The sequence below is a fragment of the Penicillium waksmanii genome (assembly GCF_028829765.1).
Source record: "Penicillium waksmanii strain IBT 27052 chromosome Unknown utg000009l:1.0-4314994.0:1.0-4318279.0, whole genome shotgun sequence".
Classification (NCBI taxonomy): Eukaryota; Fungi; Ascomycota; class Eurotiomycetes; order Eurotiales; family Aspergillaceae; genus Penicillium; species Penicillium waksmanii.
Window position 1 is genome coordinate 3,625,221 of NW_026643255.1, and position 18,598 is coordinate 3,643,818.

Below are 18,598 nucleotides of genomic sequence, written 5' to 3' on the forward strand. Positions count from 1 at the left end.
CCCGGCAGATGGCGGGTTCTCGAATTCAATTAGACACCGTCTCTCTTCTTACAACTCTAATATCACAATCTTTCCTTATCCCCCCTGTCCACTTCTGCTGGTGATGATTGGTGCTGCAATCAAGATGCGGCCCTCAACCAGGATACATTGCGTCATCTCACTTCTTTCGACTACCAAACCACTTCAAGGAACACGAGCTCGCCACGCCCGCTCTTCACTTACAACCTTCGACATCTCGCCCTTGGTCACCTACCAACATACGTCACTCCATCGATCACTTTCATACAACACCCAGCCAAGCAGAAAGCAAGTACTGGATCGTGCGCAACCTATTTCTCAATCCCCCGCAGCTTCAACACGATCACAACCAGCTCCATCCCACTCCCACTCCCACTCCCACTCCTCACGCTTCTCCACCAAAACCTCCGTCATGTCCTCCGATGACGCCTACATGTCCTTCCTGGACAAAGCCAACACAGATCTGAACGCCGGTCGCGCCACGCAGCAAGGGACCGACACCACGCGTACCGAGACTGTCGATGCCTCGACCCAGATCCCGACTCCTCTCCAGTCCGTCGACAGCTACTACATCTCCGATACAGACGAGCCATTCGAGCCCGTTGCACTACTCTGGAAGGGTGCTAGGCAAGGCGTCTGGCCTAGCTCAGGTACGGCTCTCCCTCCTGTTCTCCCTTCACCCTACATATCTATGCCCTATGGAAGTGCTACGTCCCTTGATGGGGTGCTGTGTCCTTGTTCCTGTACCTGTGCATGTGCCTTACCATGAATTATGCTAATCGCCTTGTGTGTAAGTAGATCAATTCTCCGGCCTGATCTCCCCGAATGCCGACCTCAGCCAGGCAATCTCGACTCTGACGCCCTCGTCATTCGACCCTAAGAGCCAATATTCATCTGCCTTGCGCGCTGTACGCTCTGCGGCTGTAGAGCGTGATGAGAATGCCGACCAGTCTGCGGTCGAGGTGAAGGTGTATCGGGTTGAGCTGAGCAGCACCAAGCTTGAGTATTGGGTGTTGGCGCTGGATGTTCCTGAGGGTCGTGTTGTCGGACTACGGGCCAAGGCTGTTGAGTCCTAAAATGGGTTTCAGGGGAAAAGAAGTAGAGGAAGAGGGTTGTTCGCTATAGGAAGATGATGAAATGCAGCGCTATTTTCCGTTGGATCGACATGGATATCTCAAGTAGGCTGTGTAGTGTGGTGATCTGGTTAGGAAAGCCGAAGGTATGGGATGGCCATACCTTAACCAAGGGTATCCCGTGGGCCGCATCCCGCGTGGCAGATTCTATTAATTGTACCTATGTACGGGTGGAATCGGGAATGGATAATCGGGGCGAAACTCTTCATTGGTTACCAGGGTCATTTTGACAGTTTTTTGGTTTTGAACTGTGTAGCATTCCAGTTTTTTGGTGGCTCGAGGATGAGACGCGTGTTTGGGAATGGCCATGATGTTAGATGAGTAGAAATCTTGCAAAAGAGCATTGTTCCTCATTGAGTAAAATAATCAAATGAATTCAGAAAGAGACTATGTGTTCATATGGTGTATTGGTGAAGGGGTACTTTAGATGGGAGTTAATTGACCCCCGTACCTCATCCAGCCAAGGGTTGGTGGTGCGTCTGCTGCAACCTGCTCTTACCAACTATCACAGAGAACAAGAGCACGAGAAGACAAGCAAAATAACTATCGCCATTGGCTTCAGCCCCGATGTACTCGTACCGAGCTTGAGATGTCGATCCCCAGATTCCTGGCTAGCATTCATGCCGGTCCATTCCTGGCTGCCCTGGGGGGGGCAACGGGAATGCGTCTCACCCTCCAGTCTCCCCTCAGTGTCCCCTGCGACAGCACCGGGAGAGGCGCAAGCTCTAGCGTCAACGTCTGATTTCTCGGCGATTAGGTTTATAGCAACGCAAGAGCAAAACGAATATAGCTATTTGATCTCGCGTCTGAGTACACTGCGGTTTTCTATTGTGCTCTTCTTCCTCTTTGACGGCTTCTACTTCTAGTGGGTGAGAAGGGTATACACATACCACCGTTACCCCCTTGGACCCTCTATCATTCCGTTCCCCTCGTGTAGCCAAACAACAATCCCTCGAACAAATCTAGGCTCTTCTTTTCTTTCACGGGTCTCGTGTTTCTTTCTCTTCCACCTGTGCCTCTACGCCTGTTCAATTGCTTCGCTTGGGACGTTGGATACTGTCCAAGTGGTCCTGTCCACTCATTCGGATCTATAGCACTTGACGACTGTGCATCTATCGGCTGGAATTGGAGAATCTCAACAGGACAAACAGGAGAACAAAAGAAAGAGTTTTTCGCCAACGACAAGAACATCGCCAGTCCCGACCCATACGCATGCTGAGATCCCTCGACGTGGCTTGACCGGGAAAGAGCTGAGCGTTGAGACGGAGGACTGACGGCTGGAACAGTCCCTTCGCTACAATTTTTGAGAGAGTTGTCTTAATCAAATGTCGAACCAGGGCTCCAACCCCCCCGAGACTCGAAATGCCTCACATTCGCTTGAATTCGGGCCGCCAGGACCCATTCATTGAGACGAACGAGGGCTATGTCCCACTAGAGACGCGGCCTGACTCGCGAGCCGAGTCGTATGTATCGCGATCCCAGTCTCAAACCGAGTCGCAAGTATCGCGATCACAGTCTCGAGCCGAGTCGCAAGTATCGCGATCACAGTCTCGAGCCGACTCGATACAATTATCGCGAGCAGGCTCGCGGTTGGAATCCAGGTCCAATTCTCGGGCTGCTCGTCGACCCTTGACACCTGGTCCTGATATGGTATCTGTTTCACTCGGTGTTCAAGGGATGTCGCCCTATGGGGTATCGCAAGCACCGGAATCTTCGGAATTCCTGTTACCTCCCCGACTACGACCTACTCCCCGTGACGATGGGGATCGATCTGGATCGCCGGATCGCTGGTCTCAAGCCCGGTCGAGTATCAGCTCGATGAGTCGCGAGAGTCGTCTCCATATGGATCCGTTTGAGGATTCGCGAGCACCGTCGACGCGCTCTGGGAGTGATGAGTATGATGTGAACACCCAAACCGTGTCAGAGAAGTTTAACATTATGCCGACGGACGGACTCCTTCTTTTCCCCGAGGACGTGGAGAAGGACGACTACCTACACAACCCGGATCCTGCCGACAAAGAGGGCGAATGTGATATATGCAATCGACGAGGTGTCTTGAACGTCGGTGGATTGGTTGTGTTGACACTGGGTATTCTGGTTCTCTTCATTGGATACCCTATCATGTGAGTTGGGAATGGATAGCAACGCTAGATTTTCTGGCTAACTTTGTAACAGTACCTGGGTTGAAGGCGTTCTAAAACCGACACCTCTCTGTCCTGCAGGAGATGATATGTGTCTCGACGTTGGACCGCGTGAACTTTTGGATAATATACGAAGGGGTTTGATTGACCCTGATACCCCTGAGGACGCGATGTGGAAGAAGAATTCAGATGGCAAGGATTGGAAGCTTGTGGTTAGTACCTACGTCTCCAAGAGGATGGATAATCTACTGACATCAACAGTTTTCCGATGAGTTTAATATGCCTGGTCGTACTTTTTTCGATGAAGATGATCCCTTTTTTCAAGCCGTCGACTTATGGTATGGTGTGACCATGGATAAAGAGGTGAGAAACTTCCATATAGAACCAGCGTACTCGTCTCTAACTCTCGCTATAGTGGTATGACCCCGATGCCGTGACAACAAACGAAGGTACTCTCGAAATCCGCTTCGACAACTTCGAGAACCACGATGTGGCATATCGCTCCGGAATGCTTCAAAGCTGGAACAAACTCTGCTTCAAGGGTGGTCGTCTCGAAGCCAGTCTCTCACTGCCCGGAGATGGTCACATCCAAGGTTTCTGGCCCGGCTTCTGGGCTATGGGTAACCTGGCGCGTCCTGGTTACGCATCTACCACCGATGGCCTGTGGCCCTACAGTTACCACGATGGCTGCGATGCTGGAATCACCCCAAACCAAAGCTCACCAGATGGAATCAACTTTTTGCCCGGAATGCGTCTTCCAGGCTGCGCCTGTCCGAACTCCGACCACCCTTCTCCCGGAAAAGCCCGAAGTGCGCCTGAAATCGACGTGATCGAGGGAAGTACAGCAGCACTCAATGGCGATGGACCGTTCATTGGTAGTGCCTCTCAAAGTCTCCAGGCAGCACCCTTTGACATCTGGTACATGCCAGATTATGGTTAGATATACTCCACAGTCCTCCTCTGATTCACCATTTTCTAACATCTTTTCACGTAACAGACTACACCGCCGTCTATGACCCTCGTATCACTCAAATCAACGCCTACCGCGGTGGTGTGTACCAGCAGGCTATGTCTGGCCTTACAAATCTCAACTCTCGCTGGTATAATGGTACCGAATACCAAAACTTTGCCTTCGAATACTCTCCCGGTGCGGTCGGCAATGTCACTTGGTTTGTCGGTGAAGACAAAACCTGGACCTTGGACGGCCGGGCTATTGGACCGAACGGAAACATCGGTCAACGAATGATCCCCTTGGAGCCCATGTCTGTGATTTTCAACTTGGGTATGGCGGACAACTTTGCGCCGCAGAATCACTCCATCAAGCACTATATGCCCGCGTACCTGCGCGTTGATTATATCCGAATCTACCAGGATCCGGATGAGGAGAGTATCACCTGCGACCCACCAGGCTACGAGACTACAGAGTATATTCGTGAACACGAGAAGGCGTACAAAGATGCGAACCTGACTAATTGGTATGTTTACCACTTGCCCATTCCCATCCACTTATCCCCCGAGACTTTACTTATTCTTTTTACAGGGAGGCTGCTGGGTACCACTGGCCCAAGAACAGCTACATGCACGAATGTCCAAGTTAGGGTGTGTTTTGTTTCTGCGTCGTTTTAGCGGCATTGTGTTTTGGCGTTGGGGGTTAGGCATTATCCATTCTATACCTGATATTATATTTTAACTCCTATTTTTTCAACCCTCCTTTGCTTCGCCCTGCTCTCTAGTCTCTATAGACTCCATGGTCTCAGCTTGATTATGGCCGCTGAAATTGTACCGGAATAATACAGCGCTTCAAGTTCATTATCCATGGATCTGTGGAACTGAATTTTTCAAGTTGCTTGCATTGACCCTTGGAAAGAATGCTTCTAAATTGTCTATACGTCCTATCTATGGATGTTGTATCTACTAGTCAACACGTACCTAGTTCAACTTCCAAGGTTTGAAACACGCTAGTGAAGAGTTGATCACAACTTCAAGTTGAATATATATAGTCCAACTGGGTAGTATTCAGGCTATACTTCATGCTTCGGCCAGATCGGGAGTACTGCCGCCTGCACTGCTCAAGCGGAATCAAAATAGTAAACATGAGGAACACCCTCTATCGTGTTTAATCAATACAAAGACCGACATGCGTATATATACGTCTCTTTCCTCAAGCATCCTTGGGCACTCCGTATAGATTCAGCGATCACGGTGATTGGCAGATTACTCAGCATCCCCGCCAGCGCGACATCACTTCCCAGCTCTAGAGGTATCTGAGGCAAGATCTCTTCAACTCACATAAAACTACTAGTAACCGACAACCTTACGATTCAATTCAGGCTCATCATTGAATTAGTGAGATAGACAGTCCTAGCACTCCTTGACATATCCGATCATGTGAACTGACTTGGAACCAGATACCTTAAGCAAGACTGGCTGGTCCATTTATTGCATCAATAACAACACCATACTCATCTGGAGATTTCCCTCCCAGCACCGAACAACAAATCTCCAGCAGAAAATAACTGGAATATCGCCGAGATATCATCTGCAACAAACCATCACCCTACCATCCCTACTTTCAAGTTCCTAGCGGGGTAGCGATCCAGCCATCCCACCTCAAAATCACAAGGTCAAGCTGAGCACCATATCGCCGTTCTATTCATCGCTTTACAACCAAAAGGCGCATGCTACGTAGAATTCCCGATTCAATCCTCACCACCCCCATCCCACCCCCCAACATGGCACCCCCAACCGGCACAAACCGATCCCACGCGATCCAAATCGACGAAACAGACTCCGAACCCGACTCCGAGGACGGCGGCATCGGTATCCCCTTAGAAGAAGAAGACAGCATGCAACTCGATTCCCCAGCAGAAGAAGATGACTCCGACCAAGGCTCCTTTCTCCAACTCGCAGGCGGCGAGATAGATTTCATCGACTACGGCGCCGAGGGCATGGGCGATGGTGCGTTTGATCCTATCCCCCTCGCGCATGAGTTATTCACAAACATCCCCGGAACCTAATCAATGCATTACAGGAAGAGACTTTATCACAACTGCTCCCCATCCAGATACCCGTCCTGTCCAGGTGAATCCGGGTTTACCTGCCGCCGCTGCCAGCGCCAGTGTCAGCGATATCACGCGCCATCGTGCTCGCACGCGGACTCGAGAGGAGGAACATGCTGCGCTTTGCGTTTTGGATGATTGGGAACTTACAATGACGCATGCGCTTAATTCTAGACGGGTATGGCTTACGCATTTACCCATTTGATTTGATTTGATCTACGACGAACAATAACCAAGCTAACCGCGTGTCTACCAGACAATCCCCCAAACAAGACGACGCTTCCAAGCAAAGATGCTAGCCCCGACAAATCCCCGTCTAGAAGAAGATCTCTACGGCGCGCGCTTTACGGTCCCGGAAATGCAGACCGAGTTTGTTCCTGCGCTTACAGTGCCGGGTCGGCGTGGTGTGAAGCAGGTTACGACTGGGTTGGGGAGTGGGACTGCGTTTTTGGTACCGGGGGCTTGGAAGGAGGTTGTTAGTCATGATGAGAGTTCTTGGTGGCCGGAGGGTAGGGCGAGACAGGTTGGTGTTGGGGGTTCTATGGGGTCCGGGAGGAAGAGGAAGAGTCTTGTTGGTGCTGGGAGTCGGTCTGTTTCACGGTCGGCCTCTGGGTCTGGGGCTAGTTCGAGGGTTGTTTCTAGGGGTGGTTCTAGGGCTGCGTCGAGGGGGTTGGATTAGAGGTTCAGTGGGATGATTGACTGTTGTTTGGTGCTGGTGTATTTCAAGTTATGGAGTGTATTTACTAATTACGTCTACTTCGGATCAATTGTTAATGGCTGCGTTTCGCAGCTATATCGTATATGTTCGCTAAAGTAATAAAGTACTGTACAAAGAACCGGTCCAGCCCGATGATATCATATCCAGCATGAGAGGGAAGAAGCGGGTGTCAGAAGGAGGGATAAGGTAGGTAAGGTGAGGCGAGGATAGAGGTGGTAGGTGGAGGTATGGGTATCTCGAATTTACAGACAGGCCGAAGATCGACAGATTTCGGAGCTGCTGTGTGCTGTGCGGTGCGGTGTGGGGTTGGGGTTGGGGTTGGGGCTTCTCCCTCGTCATGCTAAATACTAGTTGAAACCAGGCCGGATGCGATGGGTAGTCATAGTCATCGCGGATACATCCGAAGTAGAGGAGCGGACAAGCGGACGAGCGCTCATAGCTCTTCCTCCGCTTCCTCGCGACGGCGCTCCTTCGCGTGGAAAAGACTCTCCGCATCTCCGACCTGTTTTCGCTCCGAAACCTCCCGACTCTGTAGGCGCTTGCGATGTGCCTGAGCATTCATGGGTGTCAGTCCTCGAGACGAAGCTTTGGGTACCGGTTCGATGTAAATGGGGTGCAGGCGGTGCGAAGTGGTGAACCGGGTCCGGCCGTCTCTCATGACAGGTAATTGTCATTGCAGGGGCTCCGAGCTTGAAGAGAGACGGTTCAGATGGAGGTAAACGTCGGTTCCGTACCTGGAGTTTTGGTTAGCTAAAGGCAACTCAAGTTGTGCGTTGCCGGAGCAATTGGCACTTACCCTTCCATACTGATCAGCTTGAGATCACCTCCAAAATACCGGGCGTATAATCGACTGATCGGCAATCCGTAGCCAAAGCCCGCCATAGGGGCCTTGAAATCACTCTTGTCAAAGTCCGGGTCAAGGCTGGGGGTTTGTTCCACGGTGGTATACATGTAGGTCCACACCAAGGGAATGCTTGATCGTGGGATACCGCCTCCCTCGTCCGAAATCTTGATTGTGATGTCTTCCTTGCCTTCGGCGACAATCACCTTGGTGACGGGGAACTGCTCTCGGTCGGCGCCGTGCTGCTCGACCACCGCGCGCAGCGAGTTCTTCAGGGTCTCGAAGAGCATGTGCGACAGGTGACCGGGCACGTACATGAAGTTCAGATCGTCCTTGCAGACCAGCTGCACCTTGGGCGCTTCGAACAGACCGTAGTAATCTTCACAAACGAAGCGAGCGTTGTCGATCGCCTCAAGCGCAATGTCCTTAACATTGGTCTTGGTGCAGATAATTCCGACATAATTGGCGTGCTTGATATGCGTTTGTTCCGTGAGTGCGATGTGCTGACCGATTAACATTCGAATACCGATACGAGACATGTAAAAGCGATCGAGGAAGGACTGGATGGTGGAGTCGATTTGCATGCGTTGCCGCACTCGTTTCCACTCCAAGATACCCTGGGCAACGGTGGTGACGACACCATCGTGGCGGCGCTTGATCTGCTGTAGAGTTTTGGCGAATCGCTGGTTGTAATCGTTGAGTTCCGGTGGCCAGTCTCCGTGGTCGTCTGCGGGGAAGAAGTATCGGCGCCCGGCGGTGGCGGCTTTGCCGACGCCGTGTCCGTTTCCGTTGGTGGTCGGTAAGGAGCGGTACTGGCCCTCCTTGATGCTGGGATTTTGCGTCGCCTCGGAGATAATTTTGGAGGCACTGCCGTGCATGCGACCTGGTCGCAGTAGACGGGCCTTGACTTCCTGAGTGAGGGTAGGGCGAGGTAGGTTGATGATTTCCTGAAGAGTCCGGGGTGAGTCACCGGTGAAGAGGAACGATAGAGGGAGGGGAAAGAGGAAAAAAAAAAAAGGTCACACGCGCGCAGTAAGATAGGGGATAATTCTTACCTCGAAAGATTGCGCATACCAGTCCTGAACCTTTTTAATAGATGGCATCTCGCTGAGACCATCGGGCAGTTCGCCCAGGTCCTGGACTCGGTGGGCGAGACGAATAGGAAGCTCCTCGGAGAGGAATTGGGATGCGCGGAAGAGAGTGCCTGGCAGGGTCAGAAATTGAGACTCGATCAACGTGGCAGGTTGGCCTGGGTGAGAAGATGAGGGCATATAGGGACTCACCAGTGGAGGGACGGTCACCAAACTGGACCATCTGCCTCAACGAGACTCCGGTTGCGGGGAAGCTGGCATAGTGCCTGATGGTTTCCATCAGGCGCTCTGACGGCTTCCACATGGTGTCGAATTCGGGCCACCAGGCCTTGTATGAGAAAGGGCGATAAAAACCGTCGTCGATATCGTGGATGGCGGAGGTGGAGGAAAGAGGAAGTGTCGCGTGTGACAGTGATGGTGGTGACGGAGACGAAGGCGGACGCTCGGGGAGATTCGCATTGCCGAGGTCATGCCCTCCCGGTGTCACATTCCGGCGTCGGAGGATTCGCCCCAGCTGTAAAAGGGCGGCTCGGACCATTCGATGAGATAATGGAGGGGGGAATTGAGTCAATGAAAGGGAGAATAGGGGGGAAAATAAAGAAAATGGAGAAAGATGTTTAGAAAAAGAAGGAAAGAAGAAGGAGATGGATTGAACAGCGAAATCGCCCGCCAGAAGTGCCGACTCCGGGGGGTAAATTGTCTAGCCCGAGGGGAATGAGTAATTCCGGGGGGTACAGCATAGTAGAGATGGTATAGATAGTATGGAGGATAGGACAGGACAGGATAGGATAGGATATAGTATAGTATATAGTATAGTATATTTACTAGATACCTATATTGACTAGCTGTATGGAGTAGTATCATAGTATAGACTCTATACTAGAGTAGTATCACTGCAGTGCTGCAGTGCTGTACTGGATACAAGTCACGGTACTACTCTAGTTATAAGTCAGCAGGAAGTCATAAGTCAGCAGTCAGCAGTTCTCCCGACTGCTACTGCTACTGCTACTCCTAACTACATCGCCCCGGATTCCCCTCGCCCGGTCTCCACCCCGTCGTCATTGTACTTTTCGTACTTTTCGTACTTTTGTCCCACGCTCGGTTCCGTTCTTCTGTAGTAGGGCTTGGACGATTACGATGCCCTCTGCCTCTGCCTCTGCCTCTGCCTCCGAGTATACTTCTGCTAACTACTCCTAGTATATCGGCCAGTGTCAAACCCTAATCCATTCCTTGGTCCCCGGGAGTATACCCACTCCTCCATTCGGTCTTCCCCTCCCATCCAAGGGCATCGAATGGCCCCCAAGGACTGCCCCGTGGAGTCATGATTTCCTCTTTGGATCTCTTGCTTCTTCAAGGTGGTGCTGCTGGCTCTTGGGCGGGTCTCTTTCTCCTCTCTCTCCTCTCTCCTCTCGCTTCGTGTTCTGTCTTTGTTCGATTTGTGCGTTCACTCCGAGTCCTGTGCTCGGTAGGGTCTCGTGTATTTATTTCCAGTAGCCATCCTCATCTACTCGGTATTCTCGTGGCTTTCACTCCCCCCAAAAATACAAAAAAAAACATAACACGCCTTTTTCACCGCTTTAATTACCCAGCACCGTGGTTCAATTTTCTGGGTTCGCTTGTGAGCAAAAAATAAAATAAAAATAAAAATAAAAAATAACAAAAATAACAAATCAGCCTGTTGTCCACCCAACTTCAACCAAATTTGTTCTTCTCTTTTTTCTCACACCTCACCTCCTCCTTTTCCCTCCTCCGTTCGAAACGGTCATGGCTCGTCGCAGAACCTCCCATAGCGAGCCGATGAACGAAGCACCGGCCTACCCATTCTCCAACGGCACTACGTCTACCTCGACCTCCCCCTCGACCCCGCGTCGCGGACCCATCGAAGGTCCCAATGGCCGACGCTTGATCCGGCGCGTCACCTGGCGCTCCTCGACCTACAAACTTATGGCCTCGTTGTGGGTTTTGGGCGTCCTCTACATTCTTTGGTTGATTCGGGATCTATTCTACCTCCCATTCAATCCATCCGAGTCGATACCCCCCATCCCTGCCGAATAAACCTTTCATTCATTTGGATGGAACCCGCTCGGATCGGGGGGCTGTATATCCGCATGACATGGCACCCCTTTGTCGGGCTCGGACTTGCACACGCGCACACACTCACTCACCGAAGTGTGTGGGGAAATGGAGGCGATGTGTGAATCTCTGCTGAAATCGGCGTGACATGACATGATCTGGCCTAACCTGACCTGACCGACTCAACCACCATTTATTTGCTATCCACCGTGGCATTGCTTTACCCCCACTGATCCCACATCGCGACCGCAGTGCAATTGGCTCGGGGAATTCTAACCGGTGCTGCCGTCGGTTCCTCGGTGAAATCGGGCATGTCATGTTACACGCTTTTCTTCGGGCATATCATTTACATTCCCGCGCGGCAACATGCTCTCACCTTGCCTCGTGCCTGTCGTGCTCGGCTATATTATCCACCCACTCATCCGATTTGTCTCTCGACGCTTCCCTGTACGCGAAGACGCAAATGAAATCAACTTCATCTTGACTATCGCCGTGCCTCTCGCGATTTCCATCAGTCGCTCGGTCCAGTCCAGCTGCTGTTTCCCCAGTGGCATATGCATGCATCGTTCTCATTGCTTTCTAACCCAACATACCCCGATTGATCCCTCCACCATCCATCTACCCCTACCAACTGGCAAAATGTGAGCGAGACATTAGACCTGTTCTTTTTTCTTATTGGTATTTGTCGCCGCTGAAAAAAGTCCTCTTACAATTGTGAATAATTCGTGGCTTTTTTTGCCTCTTTTCTTTACACCTGGGCATGCATGACCTTTTTTTTGCCATGGCGTTCCATTGCATCTAGCGTCTTACGGCTCCTATGCATACGTTACCTTGTTTTCTTGCATACATCATACGAGCGTTTCCAAGGTCCCTCGTTTCTCTTATCTATATCATCATTTCTTTTTTTTTTTTTGCATTCATACGGTATCCTCTGTTATTAGAATCATTTCGTCGGATCAACAATGGATTGGATTGGATTGGATTCACTCCATCCTCACCATCAGACCAATTCACCAATCTCGATTGCTCTACTTAATATTGTCCAGGCCATCGACTTTCCCCGCCTTCGCCTCGGCCCCCAAAATCCAAATCCAAGTGGTCGAATCTTCTCTCTATTCGGTTGTCGCGTGATCATAGTACCGTTCGAGTATCGTTCGGACGACGACTCATATGTAATGACTATTGCAACTTGAAATATAATCAAGAATTCTACCCGCGACCGATCGATTCCAGGGCTTATTAGTACTTAGTATCCCTTCCCTACGTTGAAGACCCAGACCCAAAGGTATACATTTCATTTCATAGCACGTAGAACCCGGTCAATATAAACAACTCCTGACCTCTATATCACATTTCTTCCAGACACATGTGTCAACTTTTTTCCTTCATGTAAATCCCACTGACAATAAATGCTTGTGCGAGTGGGTAGTAGTCTCCATGCCTTTCTTTTGTCGGAGCAACTTAGACGTGCAGAGCAGAGGTCTCGGCCTTGGCGACTTGTGCGGCGTACGGCTTGAGAGCGGCGGCAACTTCGGTCGTGGTGAACTTCTGGACTTGCTCGGGGGCACGGCCGACGAAGGTGCGGGCGTCGAGGAGGGCGTCCAGCTCGGGGATGATGGGGTTGAAGAATGCGGTGCGGCGGATACGGTCGAGAAGGTCGTTGTCCTTGCCCTGCTTCTTGACGTTGTCGGCGGCTTGGTGGGAGAGAACGCCTAGAGAAGAGACAGTGTTAGACGGGTTTCGGCAGTAGATGAATGGAAGGATTTGATTTCGTTGGGGGAATTTGATAACTTACGGATCTCCTCGTGGGCGTCTTGACGGGACAGACCCTTCTTCACGCAGGCCATGATGATGTTCTCGCTGGATGAAAGTGTGAGTTTGTGCTGGATCAAAGTATAAAGAGGATGTGAAAAAGCTTACGTGGCCATGAAAGGAAGCTCGTCATTGACATGGCGCTTGATGACCTCGGGATAGACGACGAAGCCGGAGGTGACGTTGTCTGGGAGACAGTGTTAGCAAAAGTAAAATTTCCAAAAAAGACCTGCCACTGGCAAAAAAAAGGACATACTCAGAAGAATGAGACAGGCGTCAGCAGACAGGTAGAGCTCAGGAATACTGATACGGCGAATGGCGCTGTCGTCCTGAACCAAAAAAGTTAATTACCGAGGGGAAAAGGGTTTAACTCGTATAACAAAAGACAAACTTACCAGCGAACGCTCAAACCACTGAGCCGAGTAGGTGTCCAGAGCGTCCTTGGGGAGGTTCTGGAGGTGGCGTCCGAGAGAGCACAGACGCTCAGAACGCATGGGATTACGCTTGTAAGCCTGTTGATCATATTAGTGGCTGTCCATGCGACCAATCGGATCATTATGAACTGAACTTACCATGGCACTGCTGCCAATCTGGTCCTTCTCGAAGGGCTCCTCAACTTCCTTCAGCATGGCCAGGTGACGGATATCGATACCGATGCGCTCGCAGGTGGCACCGAAGGAGCCGAGGGCGTTACCGACATCAACATCGATCTTACGGGAGTAGGTCTGACTGGAAATAATGAAAGCAGAGCTGAAGCCAGCCTTCTCGGTAACGAGCTCATCGAGCTTCTCAACCTTGGAGTGATCTCCCTCAAAGATCTGGAGGAAAGAGGCCTGAGTACCGGTGGTACCCTTGACACCACGGAAGCGCAGGTCATCACGGGCGCGCTCAAGGTTGCGCAGATCCATCAGCAGATCCTGAATCCACAGACAAGCACGCTTACCGACGGTGACGAGCTGGGCGGGCTGGCCGTGGGTGAAACCCAGACAGGGAAGGTCCTTGTACTCCTGGGCGAACTGGGAAAGTTTGTCGACGACAACGGCCAGCTTGGGGATGAGGATATCGAGACCGTCACGGAGCAGAATCAGGTCGGCGTTATCAGTGCAGTAGCAGGAGGTGGCACCCCAGTGGATGATACCGGCGGCGGCAGGGGCAACGAGGCCGAAGGCGTGGACGTGGGCCATGACATCGTGACGGCGGCGCTTCTCCTCCTCGGCGGCGACCTTGAACTCGTCGTCCTGGATGGTGGCATGAGACTTCATCTGCTGAATGGCCTCATCGGTGATCGGAAGTCCAAGCTCTATAGAAGCAATGACCCAGTCAATTGAATGTTTTCTTTTGCCATTACAATTCCCATGGGATTCCGATGTCGGATCACCCATCTATATCCCGTTCCATATTCGTACCTTTCTGGGACTCGGCGAGCCAGATCCACAGGTTGCGCCAGGTCGAGAAGCGCATCCGAGGCGAGAAGAGATATTTCATCTCATCGCCTGATCAATTGGTAACAGTCAGCAATGGTTCGTTCGTCTGGAAACTCCCCCAGATTTTGCCCCTCATTGCCGGGACGGGATGGTGATAGCTTACTCGAGTAGCGCGAGTTGAGGGGGGTTTGGTAGACATCGTTGCTGGCAGACATTCTGGCGATGATTTTCGAGAACGCTCGAATGAATTGACCGACAGGAACAGACCGAAAGGGCGTTGACAAGGCAGTGTGTGATCTGGTAAATTTTGTCCCATTGCGCGGCCGATTTTAGCGGGGCTTATCACGTTATCGGGATCGACAGAGTCACGTGTGATATAGTTCTAGTGGTGCCACGGTTTAGTGGAATGAGGTACTAATTGAATTGAATGATATTAGGCATTTGCTATGTAAAGTCCCTATGCACATAATAATGTTGCCCAGCAGAGCTCAGCAGAGCTGCGCCAGCTGTACCGACAAGTTGGATTTGTCGTATTTGATGTATTTGCCACGGCCCTTGTCGATCTCCACGTAGCGATCATAGAACCGAGAGTAGAGTGGTTCGAGAACAGCTTGCAGCTCCCGGCCCAGAACTGACCGAACCTCGCGTTCCATGTGAAGGGATTTGTGTTGGGAAACCATGTTGTCGAAGCTTGCATTGAATGCCTTGAACTTTTCCTTGATGGCGTCTCGGTCTTTTGAGGAAAGATTCTTGACAATGGCACTGGAGTCCACTGCGCCTCCAGAGTTTGGTCGCGCCCCGGAGCGAGAGGTATATTGAACATCGAGCAAGGTCTGGGACACTTCTCTCCATGCATCGAGATACGTCGAGGTCGCACGTTTCCGGAAGTTATCGATTCGAGAGATGCTGTCGGGAGCACCGAGATATCGCGCTAGTTCCGGGTTCTTCCGAATAGACCGGTCGACAACGCAGAAGACATTGGATAAGAATACACCAAGTGTAGCTTTTGAGCGATGGAATTGAGAGCCACGGTCAGTCAGTGCCGTCATGAGAGCTTCAATCATATCGAGAATAAAATGAGAGAATAGAGTACCGCTGTCCGGACCCACGTCCAAGGGGGCCGAACCTGCGGTGCTCGACTTGGAGCGCCAGTTTCCATCACCCAGAGATGTCAGGATAGAAGCCAAGGGACCCGAATAGCCGGTCAAGGTGATCAGAGAGCTCATCACCTCCTCCACCAAGGGCACAGGACCACCGTCCGGGGGAAGTGGAGAATTGGCAGCCTTGCGTTTTGTCTCCTCGATGAGCTCCGACAGCGAGGACTTAGCGGTTTCGCGAACGGGTCGCAAAGCTTCGATGAGGAGGCTTTTCAACTCCGCCGCCTTGGAATCGATGCGATAGGACATTGCCGTCACGATCTCAATGATCTCGAATGCCAGGAAGCAGTCCGTCATCAAGTTCATTCTAATATATTGATTCAGTTCGCGCAAAGTTTTCGAGTACTCTGCCATCGGCGACATGAACGTGGCCTGCAATGCCAGTCCTTGCTGATCCCCGGTGAAGACTTGCGTAACGATGCCATGCTCAGTAATGATAAAGGCTTCCAGCGCATTCGAGTAAATCCCGATACCGTTTGTGCCTTGTTTATATGGGCCGTCGGTAGGCTTTCGTTTCACAGTGTTGACGGATGCGATCGCGAGGTTCTGTAGGCCTGAGGTGATATACGGCCCGCGCACATCGGCATAGATTTTCAAAGCAGGGCTCTCCCCTTTATTGCGCAGCGGTCCGTGGAAGGATGCAGACCCAATTACCGCGCATAATGGAGCGAGTTGTGAAACGGTTTCTTCGGGGATGGATGGAAAAGGGAGCTCTACGGAGTCCATGTTGTTAGCTCGTTCTGCATTGTATGCTCCTTATGATCAGTTCGCCACGCACCTTTGGTAAGATAATGTAGCGGCTCGATCGGTGTAATGTGTTGCTGTAATTCGGATCGAAGCATCTCTTGAAGCTTGTTACTACCGGTGCCTAGTAGCGAGTTGAAGTCTGTGATCGCGTTCTGGTTGGATCGAAGGTTCGTTGAGTTGAGGTCGACCAGCGCTTTTTCAACACGTTTCATCGCCGAGAGGTATTGAGAGAGACCAGAGCTTTGCGGCCTGTATAGGGAATGGATCAGTAAGGATATACCCTGTTAAAATGCTCCTTTGAAGCTCGCTCGGAATGGGAGACTTACCCTGCGCGGATGATGCCTTCCTCGCGGCTCTTCGCGTCGAGGGGCTGTCGGAGGCGGTCGATGGCATCGTTAACCTTGTCGATGTTGCTATTTGTGATTTGGAGAGACTGAGTGTTGCTGTAGATTGGACCAATGGCCTCCTTGACCACCTTGCCACTTGTTTCCAAGCGCACAAGGGAGCCTTGGATCTTCTTGGTGAGACGGTTGAGCTTCTCGAGGTTGGCATAGAGCACCTCCACCTCCGCGCTCTCCTCAGCATAAGCTGTGTTCCTGGGGGCTACCATGGTGTCGATCACAGACGACGAACCGAGAAGACCATGTCACCAGGCGTCATGTCTGGGTCTCGGAGTGTGGGGTCCACGAGGGATGGGAAGGCCGGGCGGAGCTTATCGCCGGGGGTGTTCCTTCGAGGAACTATCCCTGATTAGGTAGCGGCCCGTCTATGTTCCGGTGAAGTATACAGAATGCCATGAATCAGAGTGCCTAGAGGCTAGCAAAATTCTATTAAATTGTGAGCGAGAGAGGGAGAAGAGGTGAACGCTATCTTGAAGCTGAATGACAGGGCCGTTTCACATCTTCCAAGGATATACCTTCATCACTATCGCTTGAAAGCGACCTGCATTGCCAGCCAAATATCTGCCATGCACAGACATTGAGCAACATAAATGGATCCTCAGAACGATCATTTCTCTTATTGGAGCTTTGCAAAAGATCTTCGTAACCAGGTCCAAGTTCCTTCACGAATGTAAGAAGCATGTTCCTTGGAAGAAATGAACCCGGGAGTTTCCATAAGTTCTTATCAAGCTCTTCATCTAGTATAATGGTGGATAGACCCTTATATTGCCAAACCCGACGCAGAAGTTGGAGACAGTAGTGGAAATAGACGTATTTAATTTTGGGACGATATCCCGAGCTGAATCTCAGTCGCTTTCCATCCAAGTCTTGCCAGGTGATATCGATGTCGAGCTGAATTCTCTCATCCAGCTGATTCCATGTCGGATCGATGATCTGTAGCTTGTATTCCTGGGGTTTCCCACACATCTGTCCAATTGCTGCACAAATATTTATTAGCTGTGTATTGTCAGGAACAATGACAAACTTGCCCGAGTCAAATGCTTCTGCAATGCGATGGTGCATAAAAAGGCCATTTCGAGCGGAGTGTAGATCATAGCACCAGTGGGAGTTACCAAAGATAGTGTTCATAGTGTCTTCTCCATGCATTGAATCGAAGATATGCACTCCCTCGAGCCCTCCATCGCTCACCCATTTACCAAGTATAGGGCATCAAAGTTGATCTTTTGTAGGATGGCGGGGCCGATATTCTGCCACAAGCTTATTCTGAAAGCCTATTTCATCCCGTCCCCTTTTTATGTACTTGCAGAATATTCTATCAAGCTTCATGGGCTGCGAGACCAGGCGTTCGAAGAAATTCGGGAGAGCTTTTCTTCGCGCTGATCGCTTAAGCTGGCCAGGCTGTTTATCTTGAGGTCTGTATAGATAGTGCTGGGCATGAAGGTTGGCTAGCATAGACTTAGGCGATTCTTGTATATATGGCTCAGACAAAGAAGGGGAGCTTGAGGTATATTCAGACATCTTGCCGAAGGAGTGGATATTGTGGTTGTGAAGAGAAAAAGAGTAGACTGTAGAGGATTTTGTAGGTAGATGTCATGAAGAAAGTGAGCTAAAGAAGATGTTTTCAATATACCTAGGTAATTGATCGCAACTACTAGTACTAATCTCGATTCGATTTTACCTCAGAAGGTAGATCCGCGGACTCATGGTCTGCATCCATGGATTTCCCAGCTTGAGAAGGGTATACTTAGCCTATAAGAGGAACCATCATTGCTAAACCGGGTTGACTATGACCCTTGAGAGAACAATGCCTGTATTTTTTGAGCCTGGCCATTACTCATGGCGTCGGCCTGGATTAGAATGAATATCCAAGGCATCAATGTCCTATTTCCATAGATTCCCAAAACGGCAAGCATGCAGATATGGGTGGGCCATTAGCACGTGACAAGTCTCGACGTCATCCCCGCGGCGAGCTGCCAGGGTCTG

The 18,598-nt window shown here is 50.9% G+C and overlaps 7 protein-coding genes across 7 annotated transcripts; 4 read left to right on the top strand and 3 right to left on the bottom strand.

Annotated features, from left to right (window-relative positions):
• Positions 1-430: 430 nt before the first annotated feature.
• N7481_011686 (uncharacterized protein) lies at positions 431-1,094 on the top strand (the record flags this gene model as incomplete). The annotated part of the gene is made up of 2 exons (XM_057270905.1): positions 431-668; positions 817-1,094. The coding sequence occupies 2 exons, from the start codon at positions 431-433 to the stop codon at positions 1,092-1,094; spliced, it is 516 nt and encodes a 171-aa protein (XP_057118079.1).
• A 1,419-nt stretch (positions 1,095-2,513) lies between these two features.
• Positions 2,514-4,890, top strand: N7481_011687 (SKN1/KRE6 family beta-glucan synthesis-associated protein; the record flags this gene model as incomplete). Its single annotated transcript, XM_057270906.1, has 6 exons — positions 2,514-3,274; positions 3,327-3,504; positions 3,554-3,655; positions 3,708-4,227; positions 4,290-4,767; positions 4,833-4,890. The coding sequence occupies 6 exons, from the start codon at positions 2,514-2,516 to the stop codon at positions 4,888-4,890; spliced, it is 2,097 nt and encodes a 698-aa protein (XP_057118080.1).
• A 1,134-nt stretch (positions 4,891-6,024) lies between these two features.
• N7481_011688 (uncharacterized protein) lies at positions 6,025-7,030 on the top strand (the record flags this gene model as incomplete). The annotated part of the gene is made up of 3 exons (XM_057270907.1): positions 6,025-6,250; positions 6,324-6,529; positions 6,608-7,030. The coding sequence occupies 3 exons, from the start codon at positions 6,025-6,027 to the stop codon at positions 7,028-7,030; spliced, it is 855 nt and encodes a 284-aa protein (XP_057118081.1).
• Positions 7,031-7,502: 472 nt separating this feature from the next.
• N7481_011689 (PDK/BCKDK family protein kinase) lies at positions 7,503-9,539 on the bottom strand (the record flags this gene model as incomplete). The annotated part of the gene is made up of 4 exons (XM_057270908.1): positions 7,503-7,722; positions 7,866-8,857; positions 8,966-9,114; positions 9,194-9,539. 4 exons carry the CDS (start codon positions 9,537-9,539, stop codon positions 7,503-7,505), a joined length of 1,707 nt encoding a protein of 568 aa, XP_057118082.1.
• A 1,226-nt stretch (positions 9,540-10,765) lies between these two features.
• N7481_011690 (uncharacterized protein) lies at positions 10,766-11,056 on the top strand (the record flags this gene model as incomplete). Its single annotated transcript, XM_057270909.1, has 1 exon — positions 10,766-11,056. The coding sequence occupies one exon, from the start codon at positions 10,766-10,768 to the stop codon at positions 11,054-11,056; it is 291 nt and encodes a 96-aa protein (XP_057118083.1).
• A 1,479-nt stretch (positions 11,057-12,535) lies between these two features.
• ade13 (adenylosuccinase ADE13) lies at positions 12,536-14,525 on the bottom strand (the record flags this gene model as incomplete). Its single annotated transcript, XM_057270910.1, has 8 exons — positions 12,536-12,786; positions 12,870-12,934; positions 12,995-13,073; positions 13,143-13,215; positions 13,282-13,398; positions 13,459-14,186; positions 14,293-14,379; positions 14,474-14,525. 8 exons carry the CDS (start codon positions 14,523-14,525, stop codon positions 12,536-12,538), a joined length of 1,452 nt encoding a protein of 483 aa, XP_057118084.1.
• A 273-nt stretch (positions 14,526-14,798) lies between these two features.
• Positions 14,799-16,824, bottom strand: N7481_011692 (EXO70 family protein; the record flags this gene model as incomplete). The annotated part of the gene is made up of 3 exons (XM_057270911.1): positions 14,799-16,180; positions 16,246-16,463; positions 16,541-16,824. 3 exons carry the CDS (start codon positions 16,822-16,824, stop codon positions 14,799-14,801), a joined length of 1,884 nt encoding a protein of 627 aa, XP_057118085.1.
• Between the last annotated feature and the right edge of the window lie 1,774 nt (positions 16,825-18,598).